Genomic DNA, 19,544 nt, shown 5'->3' on the forward strand with positions numbered 1-19,544 from the left:
GGCAGCCCAGGGCCGCTGAGGGGAGCTGGGGGTCGGCCAGAGGTCCTGGAGCTTCTCCTCCTTAAACACAGCAGCTCCATCTTTATCTGTTCATGTTTTGGGCTCCACCATGAGTCTATTTCCAGAACAGTGTCTGTAGCTCTAAAACTATCTGAAAACCGCCATCCTACTGACTAGAGCGTCAGCCGGGATTGTCCTCCTCATTCAACTCATCCTGTGGTCTGTGGCATTGCGCGTCCCTGCAGTCAAGCAGAAATGGAGGTCCCATTTCTCATGTGGACAACCCAGGAGGGTGAACCAAAAGACGCCCGCAGGTTGAAGGCCCCAGTGGGGGGACGTGTCCTCCTATGGCAGCGCGGAGCTGGGCTGGACTCTGCACTTTTCTGACTCCCCAGGGAGCTGTGAGCAAGGCTGCCGTCCTTCCAGCCATGCAGGGCAGGGCTTCCGTCCCTGGCCCTCCAACAGCTCCAAGGACTTCTCACCTACCTGCCTTCAGTCCACCCCACCCACCCCTCTGTGGGACCCGGGGCCAGGAGGGGTGCGCCCAGCGCTCCTCCTCCCTGGGGCACGCCCACCAGCCTTTGCATGGGAGGCAGGCCAGGAAGGCTCTCCCTGAGCCCCGTAAAATCTATTTCTCTGTCCAGTGGCAGGTGAGCTCGTGTAGTGAAGGAGGGCTGTCCCTGTGGTATCAGCCTTTCCTCCTTTTCCCGGCACACTGTGACCCTCCTCCCCAAGTCCTCCGCTCAGCTCTTCTGCGGCCTGAGCTGGGATGCCACGCCTTGCGGTGCCTAGGAGGTCATCTGTTGGCCCAAGTGAGCCGCAGCCCTCCACTTGGCCCAGTGCGCGCCCTTCCTTTTGCTCATTTACTCCTGCAGCCATCAGCCCTTCAGCAGGGCCCCTCCCTCCCAACTCCACAGGCTGAGAGGGACATGCTTCCCCTAAGATTTCCAGGAGCTCTGGGCTGGGGATGAAGATGTCCATGTGCGTGGCAGGAAAGCCCACATCCCGCAGCCCTAACACCCAAGGAGGGTGGACTGCACGCCCTCCCGTCCACCAGCTCCAATCAGAGAGCAGGGGTTTGCCCTTGTCCGTGACCTCCAGAGGAAGGCAATCAGACAGGGAATTTGGAAGGGAGATAACTCATCAAGGAGCCTGCCTGCTCCGCAGAGCATCAAATCAGCTGAGAAATAACAATTGTGTCACCAAAATTAACTCTGCGTTTGCAGCCAGCCGCCAGGCGGGAGTGGCCCCTGGAGCTTCACTGGCCGGCTGAGCTGGGAGCAGCCTGAGCTGGTCCTCCAAGGGCCTGGCCACAGCCTGGGGCACCCCGGGCCTCCTACATCTCCCCCAACTCCATCCACTCCGCCCTACCCTACCCGGCCTCCTGGCCACCACAGAGATGGAGCAGGGCGTGTGCATCCCAGAGGAGCAGACTGGGTGCTGTCCTGGAGAGCAGCCCCGTCCCCTGTGGGCTGACCAGCGCCCTCCGCCAACTTTCCCAGCTGGGCTGCGGCGAGGACGGCGGAACACTGGGGTGATGCTGCCCCTTAGTGGAGAGGAGCGGGAGAGCCCGGGCTCTTGGAAAAAGTGCGAAAACCAGCAACTGGGCAGCTGCCAGCCTCAGCCAGGGAACCTGGGCCTACGAGGTCCCTCTGGTCCCGTCTGGCAGCCAAACCAGGGCCAGTGGGTTTCCCAAAACTCAGAACAAGAGGAGAGGGCTGGGCGTCTGGGCCCACACCCTCCTCTTCCCCACTGCCCCACCCAGCTCTTTCTTGTGTTCCCTCCCACACCCCCTTTCTCCTTGCTAGCTAGAAGAGGCCCTCTGGAGGCAGCTATGGGGTGGTGTGACCTGGAGCCCCGGCTTTAGTCTGGCACTGCCTCTAAAGAGCTGTGTGACCTTGGGCGAGTTGGTTCACCTCTCTGGGCCCCGTGACCTCACCTGGAACATAGGGGTTTTTAAGAGCCTGTCCACTTTGCAAAATCTCATCCCTTGGCATCAGCCTTTCACAGCTCTCTCTAAAAAGGTTCTCAGTCTGTGAGTTACTAAAAGAAATAGCCTGTAGAACCTTGCATCCTGTTTACAGGCCCGGAGCCCGTAGAATTATAAGTGGAGCTCAGTTTATCCATCTCTAAGAGGGGAAACTGTTTCATCTTGCCCTAGAGCGATGTTTATAAGCTCATCTTTCAGTAGCAGCAGTAAAATGTTCTGAGAGGAGTATTACTTATTAGAACGTAGGTTAAAGACTAGAGAATGTCTAAGTGTTGTGCTTTTTCAATTTTTAAGCTCCTTTACTCAAAAATTTAAGACAAATGGTTTTCCGCAAAAGCACTGACTCATTTCCGTGGCTGAGAATCGAGGCCACCTGCCCCTTGCTCCTTGAATCCCTGCCCTACCTGGCAAGGGCTAAGTGCCTGCCACCAAAGCACAGCCCTCGGTGACCCGGTGACCATGCGGCCTCCCCCTGGGTCCATATGACAAGCACACCTCCTCTCGCCCCCAGATCGCGGAGACCTACGCCTTCCTTCCGCGAGAGGCCGTGACCCGCTTCCTGATGAGCTGCACGGAGTGTCAGAAGAGGATGCACTTCAATTCCAACGGCCTGGAGCCCAAAGGTAGGGGAGGAGGCGGGCGGGCTGGAGGCTCTGCAAGGCCGTGCAGGGAGAGGCTTTCCCCTCAGAAGGGTCTTCCTTTGCTGGCACAGACAGAAAAGTCCACGTCCGGTAGTTGTCACAACTCCTAAACACCAGTGTGGGTCCATGGGGCTGCCCAGAGAGCCTCATCTGGGGTTTTCTTTTTTTTTTACCTTTTTTTCAAAAATGTCAAGTTTCACTTAAAAACCATCAGTACATTCCTACTGCTCTTTAAGACCCTCTTCTCCCACCGAAGTTCTGGATGAAAATGGCCACCTCGCCTCATTCCCTAAGCTCTGTAATTCGTGCCACCCAGGTCTCACCCTGGGCAGTGTCTGCACAGGTCTGGTCTTGCTGACCCAACTGTCAGCTCTCTGAGGACAGGGCACACCCCTCGCCGTGTGTGCCCTCCTACCTTATAGCCACACACCTGCCAGTAGTAGGTCCTCGATGAGTGTTTGTTTCCTCCTGGTGCACACCCAGGAAATCTATAGGGACTGGTTAGAATTTAAAATGCCCAGAGCACTCGTGACCAGCCGAAGTTCGTCCCTTGGACCAAAGTCCGTGTTCTCCAGCTCTGCCCTGCCCAGTGAGATGCAGCGAGGACCCCCACTTCAGTCCCCCCGCACCTCAACCTAAATGTCCCCAGAGGCCTCCAGTAAATCTGGGACCCATCTGTTGACAGGTGGCTTTGGCTCAGTGAGACGGACCAGTACACTTGGCTGGTATGATTCTAACTCTGCCCTGAGGAACGGTGCCCAGGTGGGCGATTCATCAGGGCGTCTAGGCTGCACCTGGGCATCAGGCCTGCAGAGGTGGCTGATGTCAGTGGGCTCTTTGCCTGAGAATGGGAACAGACTGGGAATGAAGGGTGAGCCATTTACGCCAGTGGTGCTCAAGTGGCGTCCACCAAATCTGGGGAAGGTAAAATCAACAACGAAGGCCGAGTAGATGACAAAGGAATTGGAGGCTAGGCATCAAGTGGGGTTTTCCACTCATTCTTTTGTTCCCTGGTGCATGAAAGCAACTTCTAACACCAGCCCCCTCACCAAATCCAGAGGCTTTCCTGTCCATGGGGCCACTGGGCGCTTCAGTGGGGACATTTGGGTAGCTTCTAAAGCACGAGGGACGGAACGAGTCTAGTTAATCCCTCATCGGTGCTGTGTTCCTGGTTTAAGAGCGAGAACTCCGGGGCCGCATGGGTGGGTTCGAATCCCAACTCTGCCACTCAGCAGCTGTGTGTCCTGAACAAGTGACTTCATCTCTCTGAGCCTTGGTTTCCTCATCTGTGAAATGGAGTTAATAATGGTACCCATCTCAGGGGGCTGATGAGATTTGAGAGTTAATCCCTATACCTGGCACAGGGGTTCCGCACAGGAGGAGTGAGCTGCGGCTGTGGCAGGTATTGTGTTAATGCCGCATGCCTGAGTGAGGCCCCTCTCCCACGTGACCTGGCCCTGGCTCAGCGGCTGCAACCCCTGAGCCAAGACAGCACGTGGTACCTGCAAGAAGGGCCAAGAGGGCCTTCCTTGCTATACTCCCCACCCTGCCGGGGTCTGGGTCCCCGGGGCGGGTGCCCTGGTGGCAGCTGCCTGGTCCCTACCCACCCATCCACCTGTCCCCTCCTATTCTGTCCTAATCGTTTCTATAGCAACTGGCGGAGTCAGATACAGAACTGCTTGCCTCCAGGGACAGAGGCGAGGCCAAGAGGGGCCGCATTTGTGGGCTGCTCTGGGGTGTCTGCAGGCTCCATCTATTCCGCTCCTTTGCTCCCTGCTGGTGTGGAGGACATTCCTCACCTCCCCTACTCCTCAGTGAAGGCTGCGAGGTCTCCAGGGCTGCAGCTCCACTCCTCCTCATCTGTGGGCTTCCTCATGGCCGGGAGGGTGATGCCAGGGGCGGCAGCAGCCTGTCTCTTCTCTGTGCTGCCACCACCATGCCCCCACCCCCAGGGAGGAGGAAAGGGAGGAGGGAGGGAGGGGAGTGGAGAGGGAGAGAGCACACACGCCAGAGGGAGCCGCCTAGAATAGAAACCAGCTCCGTGGGCTCTGTGTTGGAGCCTCTCTCTCCAGGGGCTTGCTCCAGGCGGGACAGAGGGCAGGCAGAGTAGGGCTACACTGGGTTCATCCTTGCCCGTCCTCAGACAGAATGCCACTTGTCTGTCCCCAGGAGCGGAGCTTCCTGCACTGGGAGAGGAGGAGACACTGAGGGAGTAGGAGACAACGTGGCCCGTGGAAGAGTGTGGGCTGGGGAGCGGGCAGGCCTGTGTGTGCCTCCCTGTTCCCTACTGTGTGTCCCTTGGCAGGTTAGGGGACCTCTCTGAGCATCAGCTGCTCATAACAGCTCCTATGAGCCTATGAGGTATCTGTCCCAGTTTACAGCTGAGGAAATGAGACACAGAGGGGTGTCATGGCGAGATCATTTGTCCAAGGTCCCCAGAAGGCAGGAGAACTTATTTCCTCATCAGCAAAATGGGAGTGACACCTCCCTCTCAGGGTTGTCATGAGGATGCAGTTGAATTAAACAAGCCCAATCTGTGGTGCACCTGGTGCAGTGGCTGGCTAGAGGACATCAGCCTGTCCTCCCCGCCATGGTGTTGCACCACGGCGCCCAGACACTAGACCACTAATGTCCAGGTGGCCCCACAGGGAGACACATGGTCAGTCACCCCACGCAGGCCAGCACCCTGGTCCACAACCTGGACACTGGGCAAAAGAGAAGGGCTTGGTTTCTGGAAGCTGCCAGTGGAGAGCCTCAGAGTCTGAAAGGCTCTCCTGTCTGCTTAATGGCCAGAGGCATTAGCGGCCTGGGCCACCGTCGCCATCTGGCAGGTTCTCCTTTCTCCTGCCCCAGCTGAGGGCCTGGAGCTGCTGTCTCCGGCCGCCATGCTGGCCTCTCTGGGTGTGGTCAGCTCACTCGCTCGCTCTTTTGCAGGCACCCCTGCCGTCCAGCCCTCCCTCCTCCCTCTCCCGCTGCTGCTGGCCCTCTAGGGAAATCGGAGCCGGCCTGGGCTCCAGCGGCAGGCCCGGGGTTCCTGTCCCAGGAGGGTGGGGCGGGAGGGGGACAGGGAACAGGATGGAGACTTCTCGAGGGGCTGCTGGAGAACGCCTTGCTTCCTGGCCTCGTGTTAGAAAGAAAGAAAGGAAGCAGAGCAGCCTGCCCTGCTCAGCGGTTGTCCCCGGCAGAGTGTGGGGGCCGGGACAGACCCGTGCCCTCCCCCAGCGCCAGGAGCACAAACAAAGGAGGCTGCGGAGGATCAGGAAGTTTGAGGATGGGAAATTCCAGGGCCTCCCGGCTCCACGCTCCTCTGCCACCAGCCCCTGAGCGAGTCCAGGCAGAGGGGGGGACAGAGAACAAGAAGCAGGTGTGTCCTCAGACCAGCCCCGGCTCCAGAGGAGAGGGCACTTTTCTGTTTTCTTCAATGTGACAAAATATTGTTTGCACGGCTGCAAACTAGGAGTTAGTGGTGGGTAATGCCACGTACCTACAAGGTGTCCCTTCCTGAGTCGTCTACTCAGGTGGTGGCTCTTTTGCAAGCAGGCCCAGACTCCTCTGTGTGGTTTCCAACCCCTCCATGCCTGGCCCCTCCAGATCCCCTGTCCTGTCCTTCCCCCACGTGACCCTATTCCAGCCCCCCCATTCCAGCCCGTTCCTTTGCCCTTGCAGAGTCTTTCCTGGGCGGGCCTGCCTGCTGGCCTGTCCTCGCTCTCATACTCACTTGCGGGGTGACATGGGAGGTGGCATAGCCTCTCCATGCACTGTTGCCTCATCTGTAAGATGGGGGTATTAATACGAGCAACCACCTCATGGAGTTCTTGGGAGCATCAGGCAGGAGGGTCTGCGTGGAGCTCCTGGCGAGTGCTCAGTAGCTGTCAGTTGAGAGAACATAAGTCCTGTTCAGATCCTCTGTCCATGAAGCTGTCCTGAGCTGCTCCAGAGCCCTCTGAACTCTTCTTCCTCTGAGCTCTAATGGACTTGCCGTCAGTCCCACCCTGCTGAGCGCAGGGATTGTAGCTACAGCTTCTCCCACTTTCCCCACCCCAAATGCACACACACCAGTGCTCCTTGAAGACTGACTGATCTATTGATTCACTTCTCTGAGAAAGAGGTTTTTTTCATCACCTTTTGAGCTGGCCCCAGGCCTGGGGTCTCTATTTCTAAATCTGAACCCCACGACAGGCTGGCTGGCCTCGTGGCTCCTCTGTGCCAGGCCTTCATCATGCACCTGTCCTGCAGCACCCCGCCCTGCCTGGGAGAGCTCCTGCCACTGGACCCAGAAGTTGTGGGTGTCTCTGCACCGAGAGGTTCTTCCATTCTGCAGGTGGGAGCTCAAGAGAATTGCCCCGTTGTGTTCCCCCTGGAGGAATGAGGGCCGCTCCCTCAGTTGAAATCTGTCTTGACTGCTGAATGCCACTGGAGCCCAGCTGTGGAGGTCAGCGCTCAGCTTGGCCTGGATACAGCCTCCACGTCACTGATTATTTTCAAGGCCTATAAAACTAGTCTAGCACTTGGGCTAGTTTCAGTTTTCCTTGGCAAAGACGTGTTGAAACACTTCTTTGGGTGGTTCCTCTGCCTTGCTCACCAGCAACCTGCTGGATTATCTTGGCTCTGTGACCCTTGCCAGCTCCTAACGCACCAATGGCATCAGGTTATTTGTAGTGGCTACAGTGTGGCCACTGCATGTGTTGACCCCAGCAGGGGGCTGGCCTATCTCAGCAGAGCCCAAGGAAGCCACTTCCTCCTCGTTCATGAGTCCACCTTAGCTCATCCCCCATCCTGCTGTTTGTCGTCTGTGAGCGCCTGACTCCGTGAAGCTCTCCCTGGCCCCTGCTCCTTATCTCTTTCCTGCTAAGCTGATCCTCTCTGTGTGGGGACTTATCACCTCCTGAGCCGTGGGGCTCCCCACTGCCGAAAACCCTGCCTGCCTTCCTCTTCGCTGTGGTGTGGCCGTGCTCTGACCTCCCACAGCCAGCTCCCTGGCACATTCCCTCACCTGGCATGTCCCCCACGCGCCAAGGTCCTGCCTCCCTAGCAGAACTCTCACTTCTGCAGCCACAGACTCAAACATTTCACTGCACATGGTCTCTGGTAGATTTGTGTGAGTGCTCAGGATGTCCCAGACCAGGGCATCCTGCCTCCTCTTCTTGAGCCCTCCTGGCTCAGCTGTGGGCACCAGAAGTGGTTTCTGATCTGTGCACATGCTGGGGAGGGAACAGGCCAAGGAAGACCCCTTCTCCCGCCTCCCAAGCGCACCATCCCAGCCATGGTTGTTTTTTTCTAAACCAAGCTGTACCTGGCTTTATTAAAGATACCTTCTCAGGGCCGGCCCCGTGGCTTAGCGGTTAAGTGCGCGCGCTCCGCTACTGGCGGCCCAGGTTCGGATCCCGGGCGCGCACCGACGCACCGCTTCTCCGGCCATGCTGAGGCCGCATCCCACATACAGCAACTAAGAAGGATGTGCAACTATGACATACAACTATCTACTGGGGCTTTGGGAGGGAAAAAAAAAGGAGGAGGATTGGCAATAGATGTTAGGTCAGAGCCGGTCTTCCTCAGCAAAAAGAGGAGAATTAGCATGGATGTTAGCTCAGGGCTGATCTTCCTCACACACACAAAAAAAAAGATACCTTCTCGTGAGCAGCCAGAGCATTTCAGGCAGGATGTGAGTGACCATCAGTAAAAGGACACAGCACCCAGCCTCCGTGGATGACCAAGCACTGAGAGTCACCATGACACCCAAAGTCTTCATTTGTGGCTCTGCCCGGAGACCCTTGGCGTGAGGGGGCCACTCTCACACACCGTGTTGTCTAACAAGTTCTCATCAGACAGCCCGTCTTTGAGGAAATGAAACGGAAACGGCAGAATTCTCCCTCTGAAGACCCATGATCTGAAAACAGGAACCATGGCTCTTAGGAATGACACCATCTCAATGTCGTCACTGGAATATCTGCCTCACGTGTCTGGGTCCAACCTCACCGATGTTGGGGGGCCGGGTCCCCACACGCCCCTGGGCTTAAGGAGGTCAAGTCAGGGTTGATGGTGAGGTGGCAAGGAGAAGAGGACACAAGGACACAGAACACATTTTAGTTTTCCCACAGCACTGGGCGTCTGTGCCAAAGGGGCCGATGTGCCTTGGTGCCACTGAAACAAGCGGAATTCTCTTAAAAAAAAAGATTTGGTCCATTTCAAGCCAGTTTCTGAAATATTCTATTAGTGACATTTACTTCTTCCTCGAAAAACAAAAATCTTCCTCAAAGAGCACGAAAATTCTGCATGTGACGACATAGCTTTAAAAAGCAAAACAAAGGTCTGCATTTTTATGAAATATGATAAGAAATGTTATTCAAGCTGTGCAGTCACACAAGCACACCACCTCGAAGCAGCACCCTGGTCCCCGGGCCGGCTCTGCGTGGGCGCCTTCTCTGCAGGGCTGTTCCGGTCCTCGCCAAGCGGGGACTCTCTTGTCCTTTTGGGTAGTCTCCCCCCCTCGTTGGCAGGGACCTTTCTGGTTTACTGTGGTAAAACATTTATAACATAAAACTTGCCATTTTAATAATTTTTAAGTGTCCGACTCAGTGGCATTAGTTATATTCACACCATTGAGTAACCATCACCGCTATCTATTTCTAACACTTTTTCATCACCCCAAACAGAAACTGTACTCATGAAGCAATAACTTCCCATTCCCACCGCCCTACAGTCCCTAGTAACCTCTCTTCCACTTTCTGTCTCTGCCATTGTGCCTCCTGCAGATGCTCCCTCTGCGTGGAATCATGCAGTGTTTTTCCTTTGGGTCTGGCTTCTCTCACTCAGTGTAGTGTTTTCAAGGTGGCAGGGGCCTTTCTGGCCTGGGCTCCACTCTGGAGCGGCGGGTTTAGCAAATCCCCCCGGATCTCCTCTGCATTCCTCCACCTTGGCCCTGTCACCTGCCTCCCCGTCAGCCTGTCTCTCGGCACGGTGGTGATGCTGGAGGGTGGGCTTCGGCAGGTCTGGAAGTCACTCCCACCTCTCCTCCTCACACCACTCAAATCCCAGCCCAGGAACAGAGCTAGGCACCATGAGGAACTTTGGGTCAAAGGCCCCGAGCCCTTGGAGGCAGGAGGAGGAGGAAGCCAGAGACTCCTTCCCCGGCAGAGGGTGCAGCAGGGTCAAGTGACTGAATGGCTAAATGAGGCCACGCTGAGTGTGATGGGTCCCAGCAGGTGGCTCCAGGGTTTTGAGCTTGGTCATAGCAGGAGACATCTGAAGGGGAAGCCAGACCCAGGGAGAGGGGTGATGGGCTCTCTCTTTTATTTTTTTGCTGAGGAAGATTTGCCCTGAGCTAACATCTGTGCCAGTCTTCCTTTGTTTTGTGTGTGGGTCGCTGCCACAGCATGACTGATGAGTGGTGTAGGTCCACGCCTGGGACCTGAAACCACAAACCCTGGGCCACCAAAGCAGAGCACACCGAACTCAACCACTATGCCATGGGGCCAGCCCCATGGGCTCTCTTTTAATGGTGCTCCTCATCTTCCTTGACTTATTCCTGTGCCATTTCTGTCTCTCCTTCAGGGCACCCACAGTGGTGCCTATGTTGCAGGACACAATGGCTGGGCACTATCTGCTACAGCAGTCTTTGCAGAAGGCAGCCTGGCTGGAGATTTCAAGAGTTATCGACTATTCCAACCCTTTGATCCACAAATAATCAGAAATATGGACCAATATTCATGCACAAAGATGTTCCCTGCAGTGTTGTTTAGAATAGCCCCCAATAGGAAACAAGCTAAGTAGCCAATCCTAAGGGAATGACTCAAATAAAATATGATAAAATAGAACACGGCTATACAAATTATATTTGCAAAGCAAAACAAGATTTTTGATGGTGGGGGAAATGCCTATGACAAAATGTTAGGCAAAAAAATTTTTTTTTAAAGCCGACTATAATTCTCTGTGTGCTTTATGATATCAAGTGTGTAAAGAAGAGAAATCACAGGGAAAGAATAAACAGAAGCATATGCCAAGCTGCTTGGTGCAATTATGGTTTTTTAAAAATTTTCTTTACATCTTTCCACACTTTGCAAATGCTCTACAAAAAGAACATGCGTTACTTTGATCTTCAGCACAACAAAGCAATAAATGGGAGGAACAATGCTCCTCTCCATGTGATTAGGAGGAACCAGAATTGGGGGGGTCCTGGAAGCCTGGCGCAGACCTGTGAGCCAGATGGTACCTGGCTGTGCTTTTAGGGGATGCTGTGGGGGCGGGAGATGGGTGGGGTGCTGGTAGCTTGTGTGCACCGGGAAGAAAGCTGGCTTAGAACAGGGCTGCAGACGTAAATGCCTTCGAGGGCCTGGCACGGATCATAATCGAGTGAAAGTGTCCAATACGATAGGAAGTGTGGGGACCACGGCAAAACGGAGAGCTCCCACCCTGTCTGAAAGGAGTGGCTGTGCTGCTTAGCGGCAGTGGGGGTTTACCATGTGGAAATGTGGGCCTTGTGTGGCCAGACCTTCCATTTTTCAAAGAAGCCAAATATCCCTGATTTTTAAAATGTGAGCTCTCTTATTAAACACTGGCACCTCATTGAAAAATATTCTCAGCTCCACGCACTCCACATCTACGGGCCAGATGTGTCGGGTGACAGTTCGTGACCTCTGGCCGGTTCCTTCCTCCTCCTCGGGCTCTGTGTTGAGTTCTCCGAGTGGGTGACGGGGGTGGTGCCCTGCTGGTGGCCCGCCGCACAGACTGAAGGGGGCTTCCTTTTGTTCTTTCTGCCAGAAAACGAGCCTCCCTCTCCTCTGGTCTCCGGGATCATCGACTACAACATGCCCCTCACCTCCACGTACCTGAAGCAGATGAAGCTACGGGTGATGAACTCCCAGGAGCAGGTAAGGCATCCGTCTCCCCTCACCCCGCCTGGAGGCGCCCCGACTTGCCTGGATGTAGCTGATCCTTTCCAAGACGTGGGGCCACAGCCTGTGTAAACACACGGGAAACCAAAGAGGCCCTTATCTGGTTATCTGGGCCGCACAGTCCAGGCTGGGAGGGGAGGGAAAGAATGTGTTCCTAGTTAGAGGGTCTGAGCAGACAGCCCCGACGACGGGTCTTCAGTGAAACCCAGGAAGCTTGTGCTTAGCACAACTGTCCCCAGGGACAGGGGAAGGGAGGGGGTGGGGAGGAGCTGCAGACCTTGGCTCTTGGGTTGTTCTCTCTCTGCTCTGCCCTTTGTCTACTCTGTCACTCGTCTCCTTTCCCCAGGGAGGTGAGGGGGCTGGCCAGTTGCCTGTGGTCTCTGTCACTCTTGGGGCCCAGATGGGCCAGGAGGATGGGCCTTGGAGGGTGGCCTAGGTGAGATAAGGCCCCGGGGCCCCCTGGCTGTCTAAGACCCCCCAGCTGTGGATTGCCAAGGGCTGTCAGGCACCTTGGAAACGGGCTATGGAAGGAAAACCGCTCTTGCCTGCCTCCCCACACAGCCCACCTTCTAGCCCTTTGCAGAGCAAGCAGCCTGACTGTCACTGTCTTTCAAAGAAGGGCGAGGTGGGTGCCCACCCTCGCTCCGCCACGGCCTCAGAGCAGGGTGATAATGTCTCACCTCCGGCTCCAAGTTTTCTCATCTACTGTGACATGTGAACCTGCCATATCTTTGAGGACCGACTAGGGGAATGGGTTCTTTCTCCCGCTTTGAAAGTCTGGCTTCCAGCCCTGGGAGCAGGCTGTCTGCTGCCAGTCTCCTCACGACCTGAGCGTGCGTATGCGAGGGGTGCAGTGGCTCCGCAGCCAGCTCTGAGGGGATGTAGCAGGACGTGTTCGGGTGGCATCTGGGGCTGTGGCACCCAGTGTGAGGACTTGAGCTGGTTGGCTTGGACACATCAAGGTGTCCACTCCCCCGAGGAGGAGGGGTGGCATGCCCTCCCATCCCCCGCCATGCCCAGCCCCTGGAGGTTGAACGAAGCAAGCTTTGCTCTGGCTGGCAGAGCTGCTGCGTCTCTGTGTCTCCCGTATCTCCTCACCTGAGATTGTCTGTTCTGTGACGGCCACATCCCTGAGAACACTGTCAGCGGGGACAATGGTGTCGGGGTTTCTGGCTCACAACAGCAAAGTTGTTTTTGTGCAGGAATGTCAGAGATCTCCTCTGACTGCCACTCGAGAGTTAACTGGTGGCCTTTCCTTTCCTATAAACATCCATACTGTCAGAGGCACCTGGTTCTCACACGTTCTTATCACCGTTCTCATCCGTCGCCATGGAGAATGGAGCACAGAGCCTCTCCAACAGCCAGAGAACAGCCCCACTGCTCTTTCTTTCCCGCAAAATGGTGCTAGATCCAGATCACCGCCAGAACCAGTGGTGATTGGTGTAGCCCACGTTGTGATCCCTCATTAATGGATCCTGTTGTATTTTGTCTGGTTATACAAATTCTTACTGTCTGTGGGGATTAAGACCATTGGTTAGGTGTGTTAGTAAGAATTCAATCATTCAACACATCTTTAGGCAGCCCTACTCCAGGAGCCAGGCACTAGGGATGAGCAGAGACAGCGCCATTCCTAGTTCTTCTTATGATCTAGGGGGAGACAGACACTTAATGAAAAGATCAAACACAAATGCCCAGCCCATAGTAAGTCATGATAAACAATTGAGGGAGAGATTGATTAGCCATCATGGTGCAGCTGTGACAGGTACAACGCAGGAGGACTCATGGTGCTGTGAGGACTTAGACGGGCATGGGGGGTGGAGGGAGGACCGAGGCAGGGGTCAGGGAAGGTTTGCCTCAGAAAGGGATGCTTGAACCTAGATCAAGATCTGAAGGGAAGAGAGCTCCAGCCTGCGGGAACAGCTTATGCAAAGGCCCTGTGGCTCGAGGGAGGACAGGGCCTGCAAGAATTTGAGAGGCTGGTGTGGCTTGTGCAGAGAGTGTGAGGAGTTCTATTGCCAAAGACAAAGGGGGAAAGCACAGTGTTGGGCACATAAGCACTTGATGGGTGTCTGTAAATGAACTGAACTTTATGAAATGAGATAGAAAAATTGCCCTGGTAAGGTTCGGACTACTCCCAAAGGAAGGGAGGCCTGTAGGAAGGCGTTTGTCCCCAGGGTGCTCCGAGAGTCTAGCTGGGGCTGAGGCCGAGGCTGAGATTGGGGTGGCCTCTGCTTACAGTGGAGCTGACGTTGTCTTCCTCACCTTCATTCATAGTTTCCCAGATGGGCCTCTGAAGGTAGCCGACTTTCTCCCGCGTGCTGCAGGGGATCAAAGGTGCACACCCTCCTTGCACACACCCACAGGAGAAGCGGCACCCACCTCCTGCCCACGGCCTTCCTCCTGTCAGTCTCCAGCACCCCACGCAAAGCAAGGCGCTCTCAAGGCCTCAGCCTCCCAGGCAGCACTGTTATCCCTGTTCTGTAGCCAGGCACACCGCAAAACAAGAAATGCCATTGCTCACCAGATGATGTATCTGCAGGAGGAAGGAGGGGCCAAGGACACAGAAGTCTTTGATTCTTCAGCTTGAGTTGGAACTAAAAATAATACAGTTGAATTAGTAGCTTCTTTCCTGTACAGCAGAGTCGGAGCCCTGTTACCTGTTCCAAGGAACGGGTAAATGGCCCCCCATCCAAACACGGCTGTGGGAATGGCTCCGCTGCTGTCAAATCCCAAGTCCCAGGACAAGGCTCTGAAAGTGGTTCCATTCCTCTCCTCATCCCCCTGACCCTGAGATGCCGACAGAGGACACCCGTAGTGTTTGCAAATCGCTCATGCAGGCTACTTGTGGAAAATAACCCAATTCTAGAGCAGGGATGAATGATGTTTTATTAATGCCGAACAAAGCTTCACATCTAAAAACTGTGGGTGAGAAAAATCCCAATAATTCATTTTTTCCCAGCATGAGAGATCCAAGAGAGAGAGTAAGGCCAGTGGAACATTTCCCTTCACTTTGCTTTGAGCAGACGACGAACAGGTGGTGGCGTTTACCTGTGAACTGGGCAGAATCGCGTTACGTATCCAGTAGTGCCAGAATACCTTGCCAGGAAATGGGTCCTTCTCCGTGGAGGATATTAGGTAACGTGAAAATCCAAGAACAATATTCACACAAAGAAAAAAGATCCTTTTTGCGGTCCAATTCAATGCAGCAAATATTTATGGTGTCCTCAACATGCAAGCCACTTGGGAGTCAGACTCCATTCTCCCAGGACCTCCATCCTAAGACACAGACCCCAGGAGCTGTCATCACAGCAGCCACAATGAGCTGAAAATAGGAGAGTGTAGCCTGGTAAAATCATTTGCTCCCCCCTTACTCAGGAAAACACTCATAAAGATATAAAACTGAAATCATATTTAGTTGTACTGATGAATACATTTTCTCATAGGGGGCAGGGTAGAAAGATGTCATGAGATGTGGACCGTCTCGGAAAATGCTCCGTGGCATTCTCTGATAAGACGAGTTCCCAGGGAAGGGTGCAGGCCGCGCCCGTGGGGCGAGAGGCGGCCAGCAAGCACCATCCCCAGCTGCTGATCTTTCAATTCCCCTGTCAGGGCTGTGAGCAAGCTGCACCCCGAAGAGGGCTGGGGTCTCTTCTTCACACAGCCACTTTGTCGTCTGTCTCACTCAGTTTTCTGTCATATTTTTTTTTTAATTGCACAAGTAACACACAGCTTCAATAGCCAAAAAGCAAAAGCATGTGGTAAAAGTCGCCATCGGCCCAGCACTCAGATCACTGTGTGTGTTGTGGTGTCCACCCTTCCAGACTGTTGAATGGAAAAGGGATTATCCTGTAGGTACCACTTTACAACCTGCTTTGCTTTGTTTTTCTTTTCTTTCTTTTTTTTTTTTTAAACCATTTTATTTATTTATTTTTTCCCCCAAAGCCCCAGTAGATAGTTGTATGTCATAGTTGCACCTCCTTCTAGTTGCTGTATGTGGGACGCGGCCTCAGCATGGCCGGAGAAGCAGTATGTCGGTGAGCGCCCGGGATCCGAACCCGGGCCACCAGCAGCGGAGCGCACGCACTTAACGGCTACGCCACCGGGCCGGCCCTGCTTTGTTTTTCTGATGCGGGTTTTCCGTATGATTTGGAGTCTTTCTGCCCTCTGGGCCTTGATGTTTCCACCTACCAGTAAGCGGGTTATATAATTTTCCTGTCATTCACTCACTCCTTTGCCCACATCCATCCATCCATCCATCGAGCACCTGAACCTGGTCCCAAGGAGATAGCGGTGAACAGGGCAAGTGTCGGCCCTGCTGGCTCTCCCAGTTCAGTGAGAGACACAGGGAAAACCGAAATCGACACTACGGAGTCTGCAGGAAGAGCTCAGAGGAGGGACAAGGGAGCCAGTGGGGTGGGCACTGTTTCAGGCAGGGGGGCTATGCACTGGGCACCTGTTCTGTGGCGAGCACTTGACCCACTCTGCCTCTCACCCTCACCGTTCGGCAGGGTCACGTTATTACCCTCATTTTACAGGTTCCACAGCTGCAGCTCAGAAAGGGTCAGCCTTTGCCCAAGGTCACACAGCCTCTGACATGAATTGAAACTCACATCTCTTTCATCCCGAACTTGTGCACCTGCAGGGCCCCAAGCCCTGCTTCTCTCCACACGTGCTGGATGAGGATGTGCTCAGTAGGATCTGGAGCGGGTGTGCCGCCCACGGGGTTGGTGGAGGGAAAACGTCCTTGGCCGGGATGCTGGCTGAGCAGGCAGAGTGGCTGGGCTTGGGGGAGCTTGCCCCTATCTTGCGAATGCTCAGTTATCTGCAGGCGTACATATGTAATTTGAGATCCACGTTACGAGTGACGTTGCCCTGGTCTTTCCTGAGATCGCAGTGTTTGAACCAAGACCCCCGTTGTAGAAATCAGATCCGGAAGGAGGAGACAAATGGTCTGTGTTCCTTCCCCGACACGTACTTGCATTTTATAGAAGTGGAGGCTGAGACCCCGGGAGTTCAGCGACTTTCCCAAGGCAACCCCTGGCTCAGCTCCTTTTTGTTCCCACACCCGCCACTCCTTGTTCTGTCCAGAGCAGGAGGGCTGTCAGCACCTCCCTTCGCCTCCCCTCTCTCCATTTCTGGATGCAGAGCTAATGTCTCACTAATGGTTTTAATGGTTCTCCCAGCAGCGTGTGAAGTGGTGCGCTGCCCCATTGTTTAGGCCCGAGTGATGGAGGCTCTTACTTGGCCTCCATTAACCTCTGCCTTCCTCTCCTCTGCCGCTCTCTCCTGGCCCAGAGTTTTTCCTGGGTCCTGGAGGGTGAGGAAAGAGGGGCAGGACTCCCCCTCCCCCTGACACACATGGGGCCTGCAGGGTCGGTAGCAGGCTGGAGTCTGCAGAGTATTGGCCCTCCTGCTCCTTTCAGTGGGCCAGTGTGAAGCAGCACTGTTCTCAGGTGGATTCTAGCCCACCCACCTACGCCAAAGATCCTCGAGTCAGCTGACAGTGCCACTTCTGCCGCCTACAAGCTGTGTGACTTTGGGCAAATCACTTCACTTCTCTGTGCTTCTTTTTCCTCATCAGTTACTTGAGAGTAATAATAATGCGCCTACCTCATAGAGTTACTCCAAGAGTTAAATGACACCAAGCAAGCTCCGTGTCAGCACAGTACCAGACACATGAGAAGCATGGAGGGAATCTCTGTGATCTCTACTGCTGTTGACAGTAATGTTATTATGCAACTTTGTTTAATAGACACAGTGAATGACCTCGTACAGGAGACCAGGGCCATAAAGATGAACAGGACAGTGTAGTTGTTCTCAAGGGGCTCTTCTTAGTAGAGGGGACAAGACAGCAGCCACAGGACTGTAACCCAGGACAGGAAACAGAAACAAGAAGGGGCCAGAAGCCTGCTAGGTGGTTCAGCAGACACTTGTTTATTTAGAAATGAGATCTGGGCGAGTAAAGAGGGCCTGGGTGAGGGAAGTTGAGAGGTAACAGCTCAGGAGGACCTGGTCTGGGGAAGTCCAGAGCCGGTTTGGGGAGAAGGGGAGAGGAGGAGGAGGAAGGAGGAGGAGAGGACAGAGCACGGCCTTTCCTGGAAGTGAGGCCATGAGTGGCCCTCTCCTGGGTCAGCACTGGGAGCCAGGCAAGGATTTGGGCAGGAAACGAGCCCCATCTGAGGGTAGAACTTTCTCAGGCTCCCATTTCCCTGAGTAGAGAAGGAAACAAGCCCACTCCGAAAATGTCTCCACATTCATTTTTTCTTTAATTGTGATAAAATATATGTAACATAAAATTTGGCATTTTAACCATTTTTAAGGCACCCCAGCCTCCTTGCAGTTCTTGGAACACGCCAGGCACACTCCAGCCTCACGGCCTTTGCCTTCACAGTTCCCTTGGCCTGGAATGCTCTTCCCCACAGGTATCCTCAACGCTTGCTAATTCCCTTCATTCAGATCTCTGCTCTAACATCACCTCCTCAAGGAGGCCCGCCCTGACCACCGTAGCTAAAATAGCACCCCTCCACCAATCTTTGTTTTCAATTGTGGTAAAATATACATAACATAAAATTCACCATTTTAATCATTTTAAGTGTACAATTCAGTGGCATTAAGTACATTCACAATCTTATGCAACCATCACCACTACCTATTTCCAAAATTTTCTTGTCACCCCAAACAGAAACTCTGTAACCATTAGGCAATAACTCCTCATTACCCCCTCCCCCAGCCCCTGGTAACCACTGTTTTACTTTCTGTCTGTATGAATTTGACTATCTAGGTACCTCATATAAGCGGAATCATGTAGTATTTATCCTTTTGTGTCTGACTTATTTTACTTAGCATAATGTTTCCAAGGTTCATTCATGTGGTAACTTGTGTCAGAGCTTCATTCCTTTTTATGGCTGAACAATATTCCATTGTATGGATAGACCACGTTTTGTTTATCCATTCATCCGGTGATGGACATTTGGGTTGTTTCCACTTCTTGGCTAATCACATTCACTTTTTTATCGTTATCTTTGGGACCAGGTTGTGGGACAGGGAGGATTAAAGCAGGGCTCTATTCCTTTTCTCTCGGAGTCCTTACCCCTCCTTGTGGCTTTCTTTTCTTACAAACACTCTCAACCTCCCTCCTGCTCAGAAGGACCTCGAGAAAATGGCAGACCCAAAGAAGAAGCACGGTTAATGGGTTACATGAGAGCCTGTCACTCAAACAGTGCCTGACTCACACATCTCGTACCCGTGGAGAACCCCTGAGTGCTGACTCTGATACCCAAATTTCAGAGCTTGACAGCAATGATGATCTCCTCCTTCCCTTCCTCAGGCTGCCCTGCAGCCCAGGCAAGGTGTGAGCTCAGGAGAGAAATGGCAGAATGGAAACTTTACCATGTCCCCTGCTGGGACTCAGTCTGCGTTATCTTTGATGGTCTCTTAAGGAAGCAGAGTTTCTGATGCATTTCTTTAAAATTAAAGAGTAGTCTTCATGGAATAGAAATAGAATGTAGAACTTCTAAAGCATTAGAGAATATAAAAGAAACAAAGAAAACTTGGTCAGTCCAGGAAGAGTAATTAAATGGAGGAATAAAAGAAGAAACAACCAAAAAGAGATATAATAAATAGAAAATATAAGTAAGTTAACAAGAACAAGACCAAACACTAGTAAATCACAGTAAATGTAAATGGGTTAAATTCCACTACAAAAAGTCAAAGGTTCAGATGGGTTTTTTTAATGTCAAAATCCATTTGGTATTTATGAAAGATGTATTTTTTTTTAATGACACAAAAAGGAAAATGAAAACAAAACAGAGAGGGCAGTGTATTAATGTCAAACAAGTAAATGTTCAAGGCAAAAAAAGCATTAAGTGGGGCAAAGTGAGATTATTTATATTGATCAAAGCCACAGTTTCCCAATAAGATTTCAGAGCCTCTTGACCTTGGAGATCTGCCCTTGGGGGAGGTTAAGAAGGTTGGTTGGTCCTGTTGAACATAAAGGGTACCTTAGGCTTCACCATGAGAGGT

At 53.4% G+C, this 19,544-nt stretch overlaps 1 protein-coding gene across 1 annotated transcript in view; it reads left to right on the forward strand.

Moving 5' to 3' along the window:
* The window catches only part of NOL4L (nucleolar protein 4 like), a 128,008-nt gene that overhangs the window by 53,376 nt on the left and 55,088 nt on the right, over nt 1-19,544 (forward strand). Inside the window, exons 3-4 of the mRNA XM_004442479.3 lie at nt 2,502-2,613; nt 11,389-11,498. Of these exons, the coding sequence (XP_004442536.1) occupies nt 2,502-2,613; nt 11,389-11,498 (222 nt within the window). The remainder of the gene's footprint in view (nt 1-2,501; nt 2,614-11,388; nt 11,499-19,544) is intronic.

Source organism: Ceratotherium simum, chromosome 21, assembly GCF_057802395.1.
Source record: "Ceratotherium simum simum isolate JZ-2026a chromosome 21, ASM5780239v1, whole genome shotgun sequence".
Classification (NCBI taxonomy): Eukaryota; Metazoa; Chordata; class Mammalia; order Perissodactyla; family Rhinocerotidae; genus Ceratotherium; species Ceratotherium simum.